At 42.4% G+C, this 20,244-nt stretch overlaps 1 protein-coding gene across 1 annotated transcript in view; it reads right to left on the reverse strand.

Annotated features, from left to right (window-relative positions):
- Positions 1 to 9,685: 9,685 nt before the first annotated feature.
- Positions 9,686 to 20,244, reverse strand: part of TNKS (tankyrase) — a 215,657-nt gene continuing 205,098 nt past the window's right edge. The window contains exon 27 of the mRNA XM_060653141.3: positions 9,686 to 15,420. Within this exon, the coding sequence (XP_060509124.1) occupies positions 15,334 to 15,420 (87 nt within the window). The 3' untranslated portion in view covers positions 9,686 to 15,333. The remainder of the gene's footprint in view (positions 15,421 to 20,244) is intronic.

The following is a 20,244-nucleotide window of genomic DNA, read 5'->3' on the forward strand; positions in this document are numbered from 1 at the left end:
ACTTCGGCTCAGGTCATGATCTCACGGTTTGTGAGTTCGAGCCCCGCATCGGGCTCTGTGCTGACAGCTCGGAGCCTGGAGCCTGCTTCGGATTCTGTGTCTCCCTCTCTCTCTGCCCCTCCCCCACTCACTCTCTCTCTCCTTCAAAAATAAACATTCAAAAAAAAAAAAAAGAACAGTAAGAGACAGGGAGTGTCCTTCATCTGAGAATCTCCTTAGGGCCAAGCACAGGATGAAGCAAAAAGGGTGGCTCCTTGGTGGGAGGAGTCAATCAAACTGCCTAAGCAGGAAGCGATTAGGGCTATAGTAAAATGTATAAGGCATCACTACCACTGGGACACCCCTCCTCATTGATAAAAGGTCCTGCCTGACTCACACAGAATCTTAGGAAAGTTTACTGACTTCATATTCCATTGGGATCATGGAAATTGCCAGCATGTTTGAAGGCCAGATTGAAGAAATACCTGGATAAAGAATTCTATAAATTGGCAGTCCCCCAGTGCTGATCTGCGGATTGTTATCAGATTCCTTTGTGCAGATTTCCCAAGTTGTAAACCAAAAGCAATTAATAAACCTCATTCCCACTCTATCGTTTTTATTTGATATTCTGGAAGCCCTACCCAATGTGATTAGGAAGCCATAAAAATGAGGCATACAGTTTGGAAAGTGGGAAGCCAAATTGTTTGCAGAGGATATGTGTCAGGAAAACACAGGAGAATCAACTAAGAGATGATCAGAAGAAAATTCAGTAAGCACTTGATGGTAAAATTAACATGAAAAAAGCAATAGGTGCTGCTATGTGAACATATCCATCAACAGTTAAGATGGTAGTCGATCCCATTTACAGTATAACTTACAGATGAAATGCCTACAGGGCACCTGGGTGGCTCAGTGGGTTAAGCATCCAACGTCGGCTCAGGTCATGACCTCATGGTTCATGAGTTTGAGCCCCACGTCGGGCTCTGTGCTGACAGCACAGAGCCTGCTTCAGCTCCTCTGCCCCCCCGCCCCTCCCCCACTGCTTTTCTCTAAATAAATAAATAAATAGACTTCGAAAAAGAAAAAAAAAAGATGAAATGGCTAAAATAAACTTTACCAGACATAGGCAAGACCTATATAATGGACATAGTACAGCCCTACCAAGGGGTTTCTAAGAACACGTGAAAAAAGTAAAAGACATACTATGCTCTCAGATAAACAGACTTAATACTGGAAAAAATATTTCTCTATAAATTATACATTTTTAAAAATGTTTATTTCTGAGAGAGAGAGAGAGAGAGAGACAGAGCATGAGTGGGGGAGGGGCAGAGAGGGAGGGAGACACAGAATCGGAAGCAGGCTCCAGGCTCTGAGCTGTCAGCACAGAGCCCGACGCAGGGCTCGGACTCTCACGGAGGGCGAGATCACGACCTGAGCCGGAGTCGGCCGCTCAACCGCCTGAGCCACCCAGGTGCCCCTGTAAGTTATACATTTAATGTGATCTCACAACACCTACAGGATTTGTAAGGAACATGGGAAAATGATTCTGATTTCGCCTGGAGAACTAATGTGCAGAAATGGGCAGGATGGGAGAGAATGGCAAGGTGGGGGGATGGGGATTATATATATCCTCTCCTGTGGGAGATTATCTAAAACATAGAGGTTCTTGGGCCCACCTAAGACCTCCTGAGCCAGAGACCCTACAGACTCCCACAGGTGATGTCCGATTTACCACTCAGGAATCCCTGATACAGCTTTGTCTCTTCCACCCTCCCCCTTCCATTCAACCCCCAGACCCTGACTTCGGATTACTGTCACTGTTACTATGACAACTTACCCCAAGAGCTTCCTTGTATAAACCAATAACTGCTTTATTTTGCTGACGAATTTGTAGATTAGAAACTTGGGAAAGGCCCCACTAAGCAGTCCTCCCTCGGCGTGTCTCAGGTGGTCCCAGTCCCAGCTTGCACCGCTGTCATCCGAAGGTGGTTAGGCCGTGCCTCCAAAATGGCGCAAATGGCTGGCAGCGATGCTCTCAGCTAGAGTTCAGTTGTGACGGTCACTTGGACCCCCAACACACGCCCTCTCCTGAGGGCAGTCAGATTTCTCACGAGACGAGTGGTCCAGTCAACACCCCTTTTTACGATCTGGTTTCAGAAGTCACTTCCTCCCTACTTGGTTGACGCAGTGTCAGGCCTCCTCAGACTCAAGTTTTGCTCCTAACCAAGAGACATTTATCATCTAAGATCTCCTCCCAGGACTGAAACAGCTTTCGGCCACCACGCACACTGTCTATGGCCCCTTCTGATCCAGAAAACATCACAAGATAAATCCATTCTTCGAAAAACGACATGCTCGAACAGTACAATCCCAGGAGGGAATGCAGGTAGGAGGGTGTGAAGCAACCACTGATTTCAAGACCCCCACCTCACCATGAGAGTTCACCTTTTTACGTCTGCGTCCACCCAAGGTGTCTTCCCCGCTGCACGGCGGGGCGTAGAGACCAACCCAGTGCATGAGATGGAGAACAAGTGGCTAGAGAGAGTGTGCTGGGTTTTCCTCCAGCAGAATACAAAGCTACTGAAATTGTGTCTGGCAGCCAGTTGAGGCAGGCAGACCAGGGTAGCTCAGGGGTCTCTGGACAGACACATTCCCGTGAGCCCTTGCGAAAACTCCTTCCCCTGCGTCTCTGAGGGCACATACAGTGCTGTGAGGGTAGGTAGGTTTGGACTGGATTTTCATCCAAGAGGTTACTAGTAACAGCCACCAAATGGACACACATCTGCCACCTCCCAACGATGGGCTCTTACACAAGACCTGAGTCAGACAACCCAGCTTAGACCAGCAACTTCGTACTTCATGAACCTGAAAGAGCCAGGCCCACTGCAACTTACCGTCCTCGTTGCTGGCAGAGAAGGGAAGGGCTTTGTGGCAGGAGAAATAACAAGGAAAATGTGTTCACCTTGAGGCATAGGGACCTCACCCAGTGGAAAATGGCTGTCCTGAGTTCTGAGCAGTTAGATGGGTCTCCTTTTCCTGGGAGAGAGGAGAGAGAGAGGGTAAGCAGGCTGAGGCACAGAAAGGGGCTGGAAACAAAAGGAAAAGGTCCGTTTCTCCAACATGTGCCTTCAGGGGGAGAGGCCATTATAGAAAAGTCGTCTGTTACCTTGAGATTGGGGATTTCATGACCATCTGCTCCCTAAAGGTTGTCCGGCCTCTGGATCCATGGGTCTAAGTGGCATGGGCTTTATCTCTCAGTAATTAGCAAAGGTCCCATCGAGGTCCCGGGAACCTCACTGTCATCAGCGTAGACAGAATAGGGAGCTGGGACGGTCTGGAAACAGGGCCCGGACCTCTCATGAAAGCAGGGAATCCAGCCTTACAGAGCAATAATAGCCAAGGGAGCTGGCTCTGGTGAGGTGCCCTAGGGAAGTTCATTGGGAAGAGACTGAACTTGACCTTGAGGCGTGTCTCCCATCAGAGTTCCAAGCTGACTTGAGTCAACAATTTTGGCGGGGGGGGGGGGGGGGGGGGGGGGGGGATGGGGTGTTGCAGAACTCTTAAATTTAGTAAACTTACTAAAAAATCACTGAATTGCACACCTAAAATGGGTAACTTTGTGACATATAAATTATATCCCAATAAAGCTGTTCAATGATTAATATATGGAAATATGCTCACTGCCAAAAATTTCAAAGAACACAAATACAGATGAGGAAAATGGAAAGTTTCTCCTTCTCAATATTTCTGCCCTACATCCCACTGCTTTTACTTTCCATAACCAAAATGAACAATTCGGGACGATCCGTTTGAGACTTTAATTTACGCATTGTGTAAAATGTGTGCATTTGACAGGATAATACTGTCAAGCCAGGATTTTCCCCCTTGTTGTTCTCTGTTATTCTTGCCCTGCCCTCAATTTGATCAGCTCACCATTTGCTCTAACTGCCCCTAAGGTCAGGGATGGCACTGGGCCAGAACACAGAAACCAAGTAATCACACTCTTCTTTTGAGTTGCAAAGACACAAAGCAGTAGAATTGAGAAAACGTCTTTGTGCGGTCAGACCCTCCTGCCCTAGGGGATGGTGGGGTTGCACGTGTTGATCCACAGCCTACTTTTTCATTTAATGGTACACTCTGCAGATGTCCCGTGTCCATACCTACCATTTTACTTCACCTTTAAAAAATGTTTATTCATTTTGAGAGAGAGAGAGAGAGAGAGAGAGAACAAGCAGGGAAGGAGCAGAGAGGCAGAAAGAGAATCCCAAGCAGGCTCCTCACTGACAGCATGGAGCCCCGTGTGGGGCTCAATCTCACGAGCTGTGAGATCGTGGCCTGAGCCCAAGTCAAGTCAGACTCTGAACCAACTGAACCACCCAGGCGCCCCGTGCCCCCTTCTTTTAATTTTAAGTAATAGTTGGAGGTTTATCTTTCGATCACAGAGAAAACCTGACCATTAAGTCATAGAAATGTGCCCACGGTATAGGCTGAATTCTGTAATTAGGCCAAATGTTGATTCAGGGTATTTGTTTACAACAGTGTAACTGCATTTAATGTATAATCCATTGCTTTGAGGGGCGCCTGGGTGGCTCAGTCAGTTGAGCGTCCGACTTCGGCCCCGCGTCGGGCTCTGTGCTGACAGCTCTGAGCCTGGAGCCCGCTTTGGATTCTGTGTCTCCCTCTCTCTCTTCCCCTCCCCCGCTCATGCTCTGTCTCTCTCTGTCTCAAACATAAATCAACATTAAAAAAAAAATTTAATCCATTGCTTTGAGCAGACACAGCAAGAGACAAGCAAAGAGAGACCCTTCCCCCAGTCGTCTTCATTTCCACCTTCCAGCTGAACACATGCGCTTCCAACATTCTGAGCAAACGGGCAAAAATAACAGAGGCACTGGCAGAATCAGACACCAACACTGTCATCACCATCACGGCTTCTGCCGTCGCTAAGATGACTGCACCTGCTTTAAGTTTCCAAACAGATCAAAGCAATTCACGTAGAGATCAGACTCTAAATTTAGAGGGGCCTTGAGTTACCGAGCTACAGGAGCTTTTATAAATTATTATTCCTTTTTCCTTCCCACGGCAAAGTGGCTTTATTGAAAAATTCAAACGCAGCAAAAAATTAAACAGCACAAAACCTTCTGACATCCTTATCTCTGAAGCTACCACCCTTAGATTCCGTGAATGTTTTTTATGTATGTGTGCGGGTGTGCGTGCATGGATATATACATATGTGCAAAATATATGCAAATATACATGTGCTTTGATGTCCTATTTCATGGATGAGTCATGATAGCTCTGTTTTTCTTGTGGCTTGTGGGCGATGTTTCTTCCGTGTTCGACAGATGCAGGTGCGTGTGTGTGCGCATGCACACACTCACACACACAGTGTTACAGAGATATGTCAGACATATTGTTAAAGAATACTTTTCGACTGTGTGTGGCGCCTGGGTGGCTCAGTCGGTTAAGCACCCACATCTTTTGATCTCTGCTCAGGTCATTCGTGAGATCGTGCTGACAGTTTGGAGCCTGCTTGGGATTCTCTCTCTCTCTCTCTCTCTCTGTGTGCCCCTCCCCTGCTTGCGTGCGTGCTTGCACCCTCTTAAAATAAACATTGAAAAAAAAGAATACTTTTTGACTTACCTCCCACCTTCCACCAGACCCTGCAAACAACTATAGTACACAATCATGTGTCCTTCCATAGCTCTCCCTGCTCAGTCATATATAATGTATTGAATTATATGCTATCATGATATATTGTATATATACCATGTATCTCTATATGTAAGTACATATAAGGATTTTATTTCATAGTTGCTTCATTAAAAAAGCAACACCATATAATATGCAATGTTCTGTATCTTGCTTCCCTTAATATATTGTGGAAACCCCTCCAAGTCTAAGATAAATAACCCAATTCACTCCTAATTTTTAGTTCTTTATATAATTTATTCACACGGATGATCAACATCTGGAAAATACAGATGTGTATACAACAGTGTCTTCTTCTCAACTATGTTGCCTTGCCCCTCAGTTTACCCATGTTTACCAATGTTGTCAGATTTTTACATATTTACCCAGAAGATCTGCCATGCATATACAAGTAAGTACATGAAAGTGTGTGTTCACATTTATGTAATTTTGCCCCCCACTCACTGCTTTTTTACCCAAACACTCACTAACACTGTCATAAAACTTCCTGGGTTAATCTGGTAGGTAAATTGCATTAATTTACTTATTTTAACTTGCGTTTCTTTATTATGAGATTGGATACTTTTATGTACTCAAGAATCATTTGTATTTTTTACTATGAACTGTGTGTTCACAACTGATTGGTTTAGCTTACAGATTTTCACAAACTCTTTCTGTATGAAAGAGATTAATCCCTTGTCTATAGTATGAATTGAAAACATTTCCCGTTTGTCATTTATCTTTGCTTAGTTTTTTTGTTTTTTTTTTAACAAATACCTCTTTGAGTCCCTGCTTTCAGGGTATATACCATGCTGCCTTACTTGAACAGCTATGTAGACAGAGAACAAAGCCGCTTGCCCTGTGGCTGGGCCCTCAGGCCCGCCCAAGCGAGCATCGTGCGGATTGGTGCTGTATGTGCTGGTGAGCCCGTGGGAGAAGAGCTCATCTGTCTTAGTGCTCTCTTTCCCTCACTGTTTTCCTGGGTCTCAGCTTCAGGGCACCGGTCTATAAAATCCGGCTCCGAGTCCAAAGTGGAGGAAACACCAAGAATTTTTTTGCTTTCCCCCTTCATTCTCCCAAGTTTCAAATTAATTAAAAGTCTAGGATTCTTTAATATGTTTATACTGTTCACCTCCTTGAAGTCAAAGGAGGAATGAAGTCAAAATTAACAAATTTTATTTAATATTTATTTATTCATGTGCATGTCTAGGTTTCCTGTCTCCACTAAGAGAAAGTCTATCATCTATCATCTATCTATCTATCTATCATCATTATCTATCTATCTATCATTATTATCTATCATCATTATTATCTATCTATTATCTATTATTATCTATCTATCTATCTATCTATCATTATCTATCTATCTATCTATCTATCATTATCATCATTATTATCTATCTATTATCTATTATCTATCTATCTATTATCTATCTATCTATCTATTATCTATTATTATCTATCTATCTATCTATCTATCTATCATCCATCTATCCTTTGCTTGGACATGTTTCTATCCCTCATCTCTCTCTCTAAAAATAGACTGAATTTTTAACAGCAGTTTTAGATTCACAGCAAAACTAGAAGGTACAGAGATTTGCCATATACATTGTGTCCCCACACATGTGGCTTCCCCCCCCATTTTCAGCATTTCCCATCAGAGTGGCACAGTTGTCACAGTGGATGAGCCTGCGTTGACACCTCATAGTCAGCCAATGTCCATAGTTTCCATGAGGGTTCACTCCTGGGTGTTGTTCATTTCATGGGTTTGGACAAATGGGACACGTGTCCAGCATCACGATATCCTACAGAGTATTTTCATTACTCTAAAACTTTTCTGTGCTCCACTTATTTATCCCTCTCTTCCCACCTGACCCCTGGCATTCACTGGTCTTTTAACTCTCGATAGTTTTGCCTTTCCCAGAATGTCATGTAGTTGGAACGGTCTTTTCAGATTGGTTTCTTTCACTTAGTGGTAAGAAGGTTCCTCCACATCTTCTCATGGCTTGGTAGCCCGTTTCTTTTCAGTGCTGCATAACATCCCATTGTCTGGGTGCGACACGGCTTATTTATCCGTGTGCCTGCTGAAGGACATCTTGGTCACTTTCAATCTTGGCAGTTATGAATACAGCTGCCATAAGCACCCGCGTGCAGGGTTTTGCGTGGACGTGCTTTTCCACTCCTTTGGGTAGATACCAAGGAGTACAATTCCCGGACTGTAGGTAAAGAGTGTGTTTAGTTTTGTGAGACAGTTGCCGAGCTGTCTTTCCAAGTGGCTGTACTGTTTGGTGCTCCCACTAGCAATGGATGAGAGTTCCCATCACTCCACATCCTCAGCAGCATTTGCTCTTGTCCGCGTCTGGGATCTCGGCCATTCTACGTGTGTCATGTTTTCTTGTTGTTTTAGCTTGCGCTCACCTAATGACAAACGATGTGGAGTGTCTTTTCATACGCTTCCTCGCCATCTGTTCACCTTCTCCGGTGAGGTGTCTGTTCAGATCTGTGGCCTATGTTTTACTCCGCTCGTTCATTTTCTTAATATTGACTCTTAAGAATCCTTTGCGTGCTTTGGACAGGAGTACGTCTTGTCAGATGTGTCTCTTGCAAATATTTTTTCCCAGCCTGTGGCTTGTCTTCTCATTTTCTCCACAGTATCTTTCAAAGAGGTTTTTAAAAAATTTTAATGAAGTTTAGCTTATCAACTTCTTTCTTCTGTGGATCGTGTCTTTGGTGTTGAATTTTAAAAAGGCATTGTGAAAGACTCTGCCAAAGAACTATTAGGATGAATTCAGTGACGTCGCAGGATACAAAATTAACATACAGAAATCAGTTGATTTTCTATACACTAATAATGAAGTAGCAGAAAGAAACATTTAAAAAGCAATCTATCATTTGTTTTCTAACATCAGCAAAAACCACAGGGGAAACTGGAGCCCAAGGGCGCTTAGAATCTGATCTTCTCGTGAGATGATGACATAAAACCATGTAGCAGAGTCACCTTGGTGGTTTCATTCCTGCTTAAACACCAGCTTCAGACAAGAGTCAGGTTTGGTGCCTGTCAACAGGTGTTAAAGTCCATATTGGAAAGAATTCTGGGACATCAGTTATTTAAGCTGTTTCACCTCTCTGAGTCTGTTTCTTCATGTGTAAAATGGGGATTAAAATTCCTATTCTGTGGGGTTGTTGGGATTATTTTTTTATTTTTAATGTTTATTTTTGAGAACAGAGACAGTGTGTGAGCAGGGGAGGGGCAGAGAGAGAGAGAAAGACACAGAATCTGAAGAGGCTCCAGGCTCTGAGCTGTCAGCACAGAGCCCGACGCGGGGCTCGAACTCACAAGCCCTGAGATCATGACCTGAACCAAAGTCGAACGCTTAACCGACTGAGCCACCCAGGGGCCCCGGTTGTTAGGATTGTTAATGACAAGGTATATATAGAGTCCCTGACTCATCACAAGGGCTCAGTGATAGCTATTGCTATTTGTGGGGTTATTAGCGTGCTTGCAAGTACTTAATTTATGACCTCTTGTTCCACTTTGCTATGTAATGCACCACGAGGCATGGAGAGAGGAGGATGGAAGCAAAGGGAATGATTTCCTTAGTGCTACGTGCCAGGCACCGTGCCGGGTGCTTGGCGTTTCCCATTGCACCTGGAAGGTATCACACCGGGAGTGGTGGAGGCAGGGAGTCTCGGCACAGAAGTCGTGCAGGGCCTCCGAGATGCCCCGGACGCTGGCGTGGGTCTGCCGCCAGAGCCCGGGCCCCTTCATTTCAGAGATATTTCTAAAAGGAACCTGTGCTTCTTTTCCCGTGGCTGCTGGACGTCACCCACTCCCGTGCGAGCTTACAGGTGCGGATGAGGCGTCTGCAGTACGGATCTGAGCAGGAAGACGAGAGGAACAACAGCTACTTGTATTCTGACAGTTTTAGGTCAGTCGTGTTAAGGGTGGTCAGGCTGAAATGGACAAGCAGGGAAATGACGACACTCCAGAGCTGACTGCTGTCCATACACAGTATATTTTAAAAATGTTTTTATTGAATATTAAACAGTTACAAGTACTGTTAGACATTTAGCCAAAGCACAATTACAGGTTAAATATAATCATAAAGATGTCTTAAATAGAAACCCACCATGCAGGCAGGTGACGTTCCTTGATGCCCTCGTTTGGAAAGTAGAGGGCAAGGAAAAAAGGTCTTCTGTTTCACGGGAAAGACGGTAAAGACTAGAAGAATTTACATGCTGTAAGCGATTTCCCATGACCAAATCGATAGGGTTGCCAGATTTAGTAAAACAAAATAAAACAAAGCAAAAAGCCAGGATGCTCAGTTAAGTTTGAATTTCAGATAATGAGAAACTTTTTTTTTTTTTTACTGTATATATGTGCCAAATAGTGCATGAAACATATTTAAGCTAAAAAATTATTTACCTCAAATTCAAATGTAACTGGGTGCCTCGTATTTCATCTGGCAATCCTGCAAACGGACAAAGGCAAAAAAGCAAAGCGAGGGGACTGGAACCCCCTGCCACTGGTGGGTCACAGAGAGACTAAAAATAAAAAACAACACCAATAACGAACCAAGGAACCAAGGCGTCACTACAATGGTTACTCACACAGACCAACATCACAATGGGAACATATGATCACTACTCCAAATGCTGTTGCCAGGAAACACTCTTAGATTTCCTCAAAGCTGGTTTTGTAAATGTTGAGAAACCTTGTTGATAAAAGTACCTTTATAGTTTGTAGCTATCAAAGACAAATACCACTACCACTAAGACCGGTGATGTTGAAACAATGGAAGCAGAAGCAGGTATTGTATGCACATGAAGAGCTTAAATATTTTGTGTAATCACTACAATGGTTACAGGGTCAAGGTCATCCTCTAGGTCTAGGCTATTAGCCTCAAAGAGTTTGGTTCCGCTTGTACTGCTGTGTGTTCTCGCTCCTCATCCTGAACCTTGGGAGGGGCATGGGAGCGTGAGAGACACCCCACTACCAGAGTTTTCCTGTGTTTCTCTGCAAACATTCTCAATCAACAAAGGGCTTTCAGGGCTGCCTGAGGAAATGCACAAACAGATGAAAAAGTAGCAAAACAATCTGAATTGTGGCGCATGAGAAGTCTGGGCGAGTGTGACAATGTAACACGGGAAAGAAAACATGAACGAAGGAGGAGCCCAAATGCGACACCCCTGCGGCGTGGCTGTTATTTCAAAGGAGGCGGGACCTCTGGCGGATGTAGAAAATGGGTCGCACGGCGAGCGGCTTTGGTCTCATGGGGTATAAAAGCTGGAGCTTCCTACTGCCCTTCACTCATAACCATGGCTTATAATTTAAAATGATGAGAAAACAGCTTGGGGAACGCTCAGGCTCCACGTGGTATCACTTCGTGAGATGCTGCTGTGTCCCCCTCCGCCGCCCCCTGCCCCCTCCCCCGCCCCCAAATGCTAAGTTTTGAAATCCTGCTAGCACTTCTTTAAACCAGAATATCTGGTCGCCGGGGAATTTCAGGCATCGAGAAATCGGGGGGATTGATTAGATCCAGTCCGTGTTATGTAAGGGAGCATCGGTTGTGAAATACGTACCCTCATCAAATCAGCTTTATGGGTGTGACATACACGGAGACATGCCCGACTGACACCTTTCAAACACTGAGAAATGGAATTCTAACTTATTTATTAGGCTATAAAAGGTTAAAAAGTTTCTGCCACAGTTAAGGCTTTTTCTTAAGAAGAAACATTTAATTGTCTATTAATTTCAGAATGCACAAGGTATCTGAAGACGCCTCACTTTCCAGGGCGGTTTTTCAAAAAAAGCATTTCTTGTTCAGGTGCGAGATGTGTCCAACCAAAGCTCAAATATTATCTTCACAATTACGTTCTTTTCCTTTTTCCGTCACTCACCGACACTGAACACGTTTGAGTTTAGTCTTTAAATGAATTTCTGACACATGAAACCCTATCTCAACGTGGGCTTGGAGTGTTTCCCGCATGACTGGAGTCCATGGCTCTGTAGGAGACAACTGCCCAACGAAAAACACAGCAAGAAGGCCGCTTATCCCACATCCTCATACAAGGGGGGCTCTGGCCACACTGGAGGCAAGGTGCCCGAGGACACACCCACTTCTTTTCTCAAGGCTGTTTGCAGGATTCCAGCGCGCGCCCACGTTGAGAAAGGGGGGGCGAGCAGTGGCCAATAACCCCGTGCACTTGGCAGGTGGACTGAAATAAAGAAGAACCCAGGCAACTTCGTGCATTCTACTGCTGCCCTTCCAGAGCACACCGAAGCATTATTTTTTTGTATAAAGCCTACAATAATAGAATACTAATCTATATTACTTTATTTGCCACGTTCAGGCATTTCTCTCTCTACATCAATGCACTTTGCTATTTTGAGAGCAAAGGGAAATTAATCTAGCCGCTGATGTAAGCTCCAGGAGCACAAGGATGCTGTCATGAAAACATCCTAATATTACTTATTCTATTTATGTTACTGAAAAGCTAGAAATCCCGAATTCCAAGAAGGAAAAGGTAAGTAAGAATCCTGGTTGTACTGCTATTATTTTGCATAGAAGTAAAACTCTGGTTTCCATGCTGTCATTTGTTAACAGATTGGCAGGATCTTCGGAGCAGAGCACAGGAGGCCACATACCGGATCTGGTCGTGATATGCACAGTCTCCTTCTGCAAGACTCAAGATGAAGAAGGGAGGAAGATGAGTGGGGTCACAGGTAACTATTGGAGCTACTCAATTCCAGACTAGCAACCTGAGGAAAAGGGAAGAAGGCCAAGTGCAAGGAGAGAGTGTCTAGAGCACTTAACTTACAAGTTAAGAACCCAGCCGGCAATACCCAGTAAACTGGAAGCATCAGGTCTAGAAGATTTGACTTTAGAACTGCAGTCAGGCTGGTGGAGGTGTGCAGATTCTCTCTTCCATTTGGTTTGGGAAAACAGAAGGGCCATTTCAGGGGAGGCCACACTGAAGTCCTCAACTTGCTAGCGCTCCTACAGAAGTGCGTATACAAAAAAGTAAATGGATTTCGGCCTAAGTTAATGCCATGCTTTTATATTCCAAAGGGGTTTTCACACTGCTGTGGATGGAAGTTCCAAACGTAACCAACTGGTACTAGCTTGTGGGCACTCATGATGACCTTTGGTTTTCAAGTTTTGAAAGATGTATTTGGCTCCTGTGAAATATCAACGAACCCATTCTCTTGGCAGATGAATAATACATACACATTCTTTCGACAACTACTATGCACTTGGATCATTACAAGACAAGAAGCACTGCAAATGTCTTCCTTACACAAGTACCTTTACTCGGCACACGGAACATCAGATACAGAACATCGGCGGGTTAGATACTGAACCACAGGTGGACTTCTCAAGTGTAAGGCTGAAGTTTAACACATCCATTAATCTAGTTAGTATGATGGAAACAACATATAACCACAGTTGAGCAGTGGCTTATCTTTTTAATAAAGCTATAAAGCTTTTGAGATCTATACCATATTAACCCTTTTACTGAACTAAAAATCACAGCTGTGTTTACCAGTTTAAACTATTTCTAAGTGGGGAGGCAAGTATTATACACTTTCACAGCTACTGAAAACAATACAGATGCCATTCCTTCAACCCATTGTTACACACGGCAAAAAAGAAGGAAAGGAGGAAAAAAGCCTTCTTGACAAATATTAAACTCGGAAGCTTCGTATGGAATTCTAGTGCTATTACACAGGTAGCCAAGACACGAACACCCAGCTTGGGTCACTAAAACTTCAATAGAAGCAACAACTGAGGCTAATTCTTGATTTCATTTTGAGGACCCATGCAAGATTCTGCTATAAAACTCAAACTAGTTCCCGATGCCTAGTTCTAGCACTGGACTCAGCCAAAAAGAAAGCTAAGTGTATACTTTAAGAGCCTATTCTAGAATTTTTGCATGTAACCATTTTATTTTCCTTTAGGAGAGTAAATGAGGTCACAGCTTAATCAGCCTGCATTAAAAAATAAATCGGTTTTCAGAAATTGAAGTTGAAACGGCAAGTTTGTTGTCACACTGTTTCTCCTTTTCTTTTTTTTCCTAACCACATTTATGTTACTTTTGCTTCAAAGCTGAGAAGATGCACAGCGTGTCAAAGTAAGTGAGTTAACGTAGTCAATTCGATATTCAGTTCGGGTGAAAAGGGCGAGTGTAAAAACTGGAATGGGTAATCTTTTACGAGCATTGATGTGCACCGGGCAAATATTGATTAAAACATGCAAAACAAAGTAGTAACTTCCTGCAGAAACAGTATAGTATTTCTCCACCTTCATTTATAAAAATAACCGAAAAGAGCTTTGGTTTCAGTTTTTGTTCTCCTTGTCTGTTAAGAAGTTTGAAGAAACGGTTCGGAAACGTAGTGCAGGGACCTCTATAAACTATCTGAAGCACCTCACTCAAAATAAGCCCCAATCTGGAGTAAACACAAAAGTCCCTGCACATCTATCTACTAAAGACGATGTGAACTTTAGCTTTTTGAACTGGAGAAACCGTGAAGATTTTTGTGACTCTAATAGAGTACAATAATTCCACTCAATTTGGAAATAAGGCAGCTAATTTCGGGGGTGACTCTTCCGGCGGTCCGGATTAGGCGAAGAGACGTACTTTTTCTTGGAGGAGGCCCTGCGAGCCTTTCCTACGACGGTATCCTGCAACCACGTGCTCCTCCCACGCGTCAGTGGGGTCCCCCACACCGTCCCGTGGTGTTTCCTGAGCTCCGAGACACATCACACATCCCCCCCCCCCCCCCCCACTTTCCCCGGCTGCGCTCTTCGGAGGTCTCCGCACTAGCCCCCCTCCCAACACCTCGAAGGCAGGCTGGAATGGGAAGAGCAGGGGCCCACAGCAGCTTCCACTTTTCTGGGCTAGCGAGCTCCTAAGTCAGTTTGACCTGTGTGCCTTTCCCTTGTAAGACTGGCCAAGTCATAAAAGGAAACTAAAACCTGATGTTTTTCCTTCCCCACCCGATTTACAATGATACGAAGTACAGATACAAAATAGATCAGAGTGAAAAAAAAAAAGGGGAAACTAAGTCTTGCTCAGCCAGAAGCTCATGTTGCATTGCTAATGATTTTAGTCAGTGTGACTTTGTGCAAAATATCCTCGAGAAGGCTCTGGCTCATTTTCAAAGTAAACAAAAACACATACCAAAAAAAAAAAAAAAAAAAAAAAAAAAAAAAGGAAAAGGAAAAAAAAAAAAGAATGATGCATGTTTATAAAACATTTAAAATGAGCCTGACATAGTTATTTGTTGCATACACGTGCCATATGTAACAAAGCAAACGTAGTGTGTAAATTGTGAAATTTGGGAAAGTATGTTTTGTTTCTCCATTTCCAAGCCCAGATCAAAGCAATCTTGTTTTAGAAATGGACAATTGCAATGCAAATGAGCCTGAGATATGTTAAAAGGCCGCCCCTGTAAACATTTCCTCAAAGGGAACAGTAGCAGTTGAGTATTTATCAGTTACTCATACTATATTCATCACTATAGCAATGCTTTATAAAAGACAAACAGCTTATTTCTAGGCTGTCAGGGATTTACGGAATATTGATTTTGTTGGAAACAATCCACTGTAATCCAGTCCCAAGTTTAAATCCGATCTGGTTTTTCCCTGGGGGCCTTCACTAGGTCTTCTGCTCCGCGGCTGTGGCGGTTTGCGAAGGAGCTTCTGGCTTCATGATCTGGTATGTGATGAGATACTCTGGGTAGGCCTGCAAAGGACCGGAAGAAAACAAATCACTCCTGTGGCAGGTAAGATATTAAGTGGATGTCTCAGAGGCTGTTGATCATCATCAATATTCTATACATACCCAAAGCCTGCAAAGACCAGCCAATCAACAGGTGTCTAAACCTGCCCCCCCCACCGCCCGCTCCAAACATACACGATCTACCTGTATCTTGTACATAAACGTATCTAGACCCTATAATCGAGAGAATGGTTTTAATGTTATTTCTACTTTGAGTACTTTAAAGTGCTGCATTCACCTGTCATGCACATGGCATTAATGGGAAAGCTAAGGCAGGAGATAATCTCTCTCACCTCATCTAACGTGGTGCTGTCACACAGCATGTGTTTAAGAAGTTTGTTAAATGAAAAAGTAATTTGGCTGAACCGATTTCAAACTAATTTCAAATTAATTAATGACAAATAGAACCTACTGAACTAGAAGCAGGAAGAATGAGGCTTGTGGAGTCACCAGTAATGTAGAGGCAACAGTTTGGAGACAATGTTTAAAAGGTGACTAATGAAAGGTAACATAATGGTTCAGATTTAGGCCCTCCACCCCATATAGTCTCTTTTGTCTCTTTTTCTTGCAGTACATAAAATGAAAGGCTCAGGATCTGGAATGGAAAGGGTACTTCTTAGGGGAAGTTGTTACAAACCTTCACCAGACAACTGAGTGGGGGGCAAAACCCCCTTGTAGTATGTGTACTACATAGGAGTTCTTCAACCCTAAATATAATGACACAGCTGGATGCAGTATTTCAGAGAGGTCTGGGCCTGCAAACTACTACTCTTTGGTGAGGTAAATGTTTTGGGGCCCAAAAATAATTTGCTGAATGCTGACTTACAAATTACTTGTATACAGATATGGAATAATATAAAAAAAAAGATAAAAAAAACTGGACTTTCAAAAAGATACATGACCATCTATGTTCACTGCAGCATTATTTACAGTAGCCAAGACAGAAGCAACTTAAGCATCCATCGGTAGACCAATGGATAAGGAAGGTGGTGTGTGTGTGTGTGTGTGTGTGTGTGTGTGTGTGTAATGGAATATGACTCAGCCATTGAAAAAAATGAGATCTTGCCATTAGTGACAATATGGATGGCCTCAGAGGGTATTTCTGGAGTGAAGTAAGTCAGGCAGAGAAAGACAAATACCACATGCTTTCACTTATACGGAATCTAAAAAACAAAACAAAACAAACACAAGAAAATGCTAGCAAACCAAAGCCAACAATACATTATAAAAGTCATTCACCACAATTAAGTGGGATTTATTCCTGGGTTGCAAGGGTATTAATATTCACAAATCAATCAGTGTGATCCATCACACTAATAAGAGAAAGGGTAGGAACCATATACTCATTTCGATAGATGCAGAAAAAGCATTTGATAGAATACAACATCCATTTATGATAAAATCCCTCAACAAAGTAGGTTTAGAGGGAACATACAGCAACATAAAAAAGGCCAGATATGAAAAGCCCACAGCTGATATCATCCCCAATGGGGAAAAACTGAGAGCTTTCCCCATACGATCAGGAACAAGACAAGGATATCTGCTCTTTCCACTTATTCAACATAGTACTGGAAGTCCTAGCCACAGCAATCAGACAACACAAAGAAATCAGAGGCATCTAATTGGCAATGAACAAGTAAACTTCCACTATTTGCAGATGACATATTATGCTACATTCTATACTAATCTATATTTAGAAAACCCTAGACTCCACCCCAAACTGCTAGAATTGATAAATGAATTCAGTAAAGTTGCAGGATACAAAATCAATGTACAGAAATCTGTTGCATTTTTATACTCCAATAATGAAGCAGCAGAAAGGGAAATTAAGAAAACAGTCCCATTTATAATTGCACCAAAAATAATAAGATCCCTAGGAATCCAGCTTGTAACCAAACAGGTGAAAGACCTGTATTCTGAAATCTATGAAATGCTGGTAAAAGAAACTGAAGACAACAAAAAGAAATGGAAAGACATTCCATGCTCATGGATACGAAGAACAAATATTGTTAAGATGTCTATCCGACCCAAAGCAATCCACACATTTAATGCAATCCCTATCAAAATATCACCAACATTTTTCACAGAACTAGAACAAACAATCCTAGCATTCGTATGGAACCACAAAAGACCCTGAATAGTCAAAGCAATCTTGAAAAAGCAAAGCAAAGCAAAGCTGGAGGCATCACAGACTTCAAGCTATATTACAAAGCTGTAGTAACCAAAACAGTATGCTACCAGCACAAAACCAGACATACCAATCAGTGGAACAGATCAGAAAACCCAGAAATAAAGCCACAATTATATGGTCAATTAATCTTCAACAAAGCAGGAAAGAATATCCAATGGGAAAAAGGTAGTCTCTTCAGTAAACAGTATTGGGAAAACTAGACAGTAACATGCAAAAAAATGAAACTGAACCACTTTCTTATACCATACACAAAAATAAAATTCAAAATGGATTAACGACCTAAATGTGAGACCTGAAATCATAAAAATCTTAGAAGGGAGCACAGGCAATAATTTTTCTGACATTGGCCATAGCAATTTTTTTCTAGATCTGTCCCCTGAGGCAAGGGAAACAAAGGCAAAAATGAACTGCTGGGACTAAGAAGTTTCTGCACAGTGAAGAAACAATCAATAAACCAAAAGGCAACCTATGGACTGGGAGAAGATATTTGCAAATGACATAGCTGATAAAGGGTCAGTATTCAAAATACATAAAAAACATGCAACTCAACACCCCAAAACCAAATAATCCAATTTAAAAAATAGGCAAAAGACATGAACAGACATTTGTCCAAAGAAGAGACATCCAGATGGCCAACAGACATGTGAAAAGATGTTCATTATCACTTGTCATCAGGGAAATGCAAACAAAAACTATAATGAGATATCACCTTGTACCTGTCAGAATGGCTAGGATCAAGAACATAAGAAACAACAGGTGTTGGCGAGGATATGGAGAAAAAGGAACCGTCATGCACTGTTGGTGGGAATGCAAACTGGTGCAGCCACTGTGGAAGACAGTACGGAGGTTCCTCAAAAAATTAAAAAAAAAGTACTATGCTATGATCTAGCAATCACACTACTGGGTATTTATCCAAAGAACACAAAACAGTAATTCAAAGGGATATATGCACCCCTATGTTTACAACAGTATTATTTACAATAGCCAAGATAGGGAAACAGCCCAAGTGTCTACTGGCTGATGAATGGATAAACAAGAAGTGTTGTATGCATACACGATGGAATATTACTCGGCCATAAAAAAGAATGAAAGCTTGCCATTTGCAACGACATGGATGGGACTTGAGAGCATAATGCTAAAATGAAATAAGTCAGTCAGAGAAAGACAGATACCATAGGATTTCACTCGTATGTGGAACTTAAGAAACAAAACGAATGAGCAAAGGGAAAAAAAAGACAGAGGCAAACCAAGAAACAGACCCTTAACTATAGAGAACAGATGGTTACAGAGGGGCAGTGGGTGGGGGGATGGGCGAAATAGGTGATGGGGATTAAGGAGAGCACTTGTCGTGATGAGCACTGGGTGTTGTATGGAAATGCTGAGTCACTATACTGTGCACCTGAAACTAATATTATGCTGTATGTTAATTGACATTTAGATAAAAACTTAAACAAAAAACCCTGAAACAAACAAACAAACGAATGAACAAACAAACCAACCCAGCCTCACAAATGCAGAGAACAAATTGGTGGTTGCCAGATGGGAAGGAGGTGAGGGGATGGGAGAAACAGGTGACAGGCATTAAGAGGTACAAAATTCTAGTTATTTAAGTAAGTTGTGGGGGTGAAAAGTGCAGCATAGAGAATACAGTGGATAAACCAGAAAAAAACCTGCACTGTTGAATATTTAAAATGCAGAAATAAACATGCGATTGACTGACTGGATTATTTCTTTTTTTTTTTTTTTTTTTTAATTTTTTTTTTCAACGTTTTTTATTTATTTTTGGGACAGAGAGAGACAGAGCATGAACGGGGGAGGGGCAGAGAGAGAGGGAGACACAGAATCGGAAACAGGCTCCAGGCTCCGAGCCATCAGCCCAGAGCCTGACGCGGGGCTCGAACTCACGGACCGCGAGATCGTGACCTGGCTGAAGTCGGACGCTTAACCGACTGCGCCACCCAGGCGCCCCGACTGGATTATTTCTAATTTCACATCTGATTTTTAGGAGGCAGAAACTGTTACAGGTCTTTGCCTCCACTTTCCTCATCTATACAGGGGAACGGTAATAATACTAAGATTTTTGTAAGCATTAAATGCAAAGATCTTAGAATAGGTTTGGCCGACTAAGAATCTGGTATGTGTAAATTGTCACTATTAACATTATTATCATGATTTATTAAAGACATAAGGATAAACACTTAAAAAAAGACCCCTCCTGAGGGGGTCTCAGCAAGAATAAAAAGAATAAAAAATGTAAATGTGTTTTTAAAAGTTATAACTGTGTACATGTGTAAGGAAACACTATCACTCATAATATGTTTCCCAAAATTCTAGTCTGCTCCGATTTGATGTAAAAACAGCAATGGTTTCTATCTTAGTACCTCTAGTTGGAATAACACAATTAACAATCTTCATCTTTCCTGACTTTCCAGTCTGAAGCTTCAATAACTAAAAAGTTTGTAGTCTTATTTTATTATGATTTGAACACTGCTTAATTCTTGAAATGATATTTTAGTCAATTAGTTACTAAAACAGGCTAGGTCAGCTAGTCTCCTAATTCTAGAGTTAGAATAAAACTCTAGGAATCGAAAAACTCT

This window comes from Panthera onca, chromosome B1, assembly GCF_046562875.1.
Source record: "Panthera onca isolate mPanOnc1 chromosome B1, mPanOnc1 haplotype 2, whole genome shotgun sequence".
In the NCBI taxonomy this organism is placed as follows: domain Eukaryota; kingdom Metazoa; phylum Chordata; class Mammalia; order Carnivora; family Felidae; genus Panthera; species Panthera onca.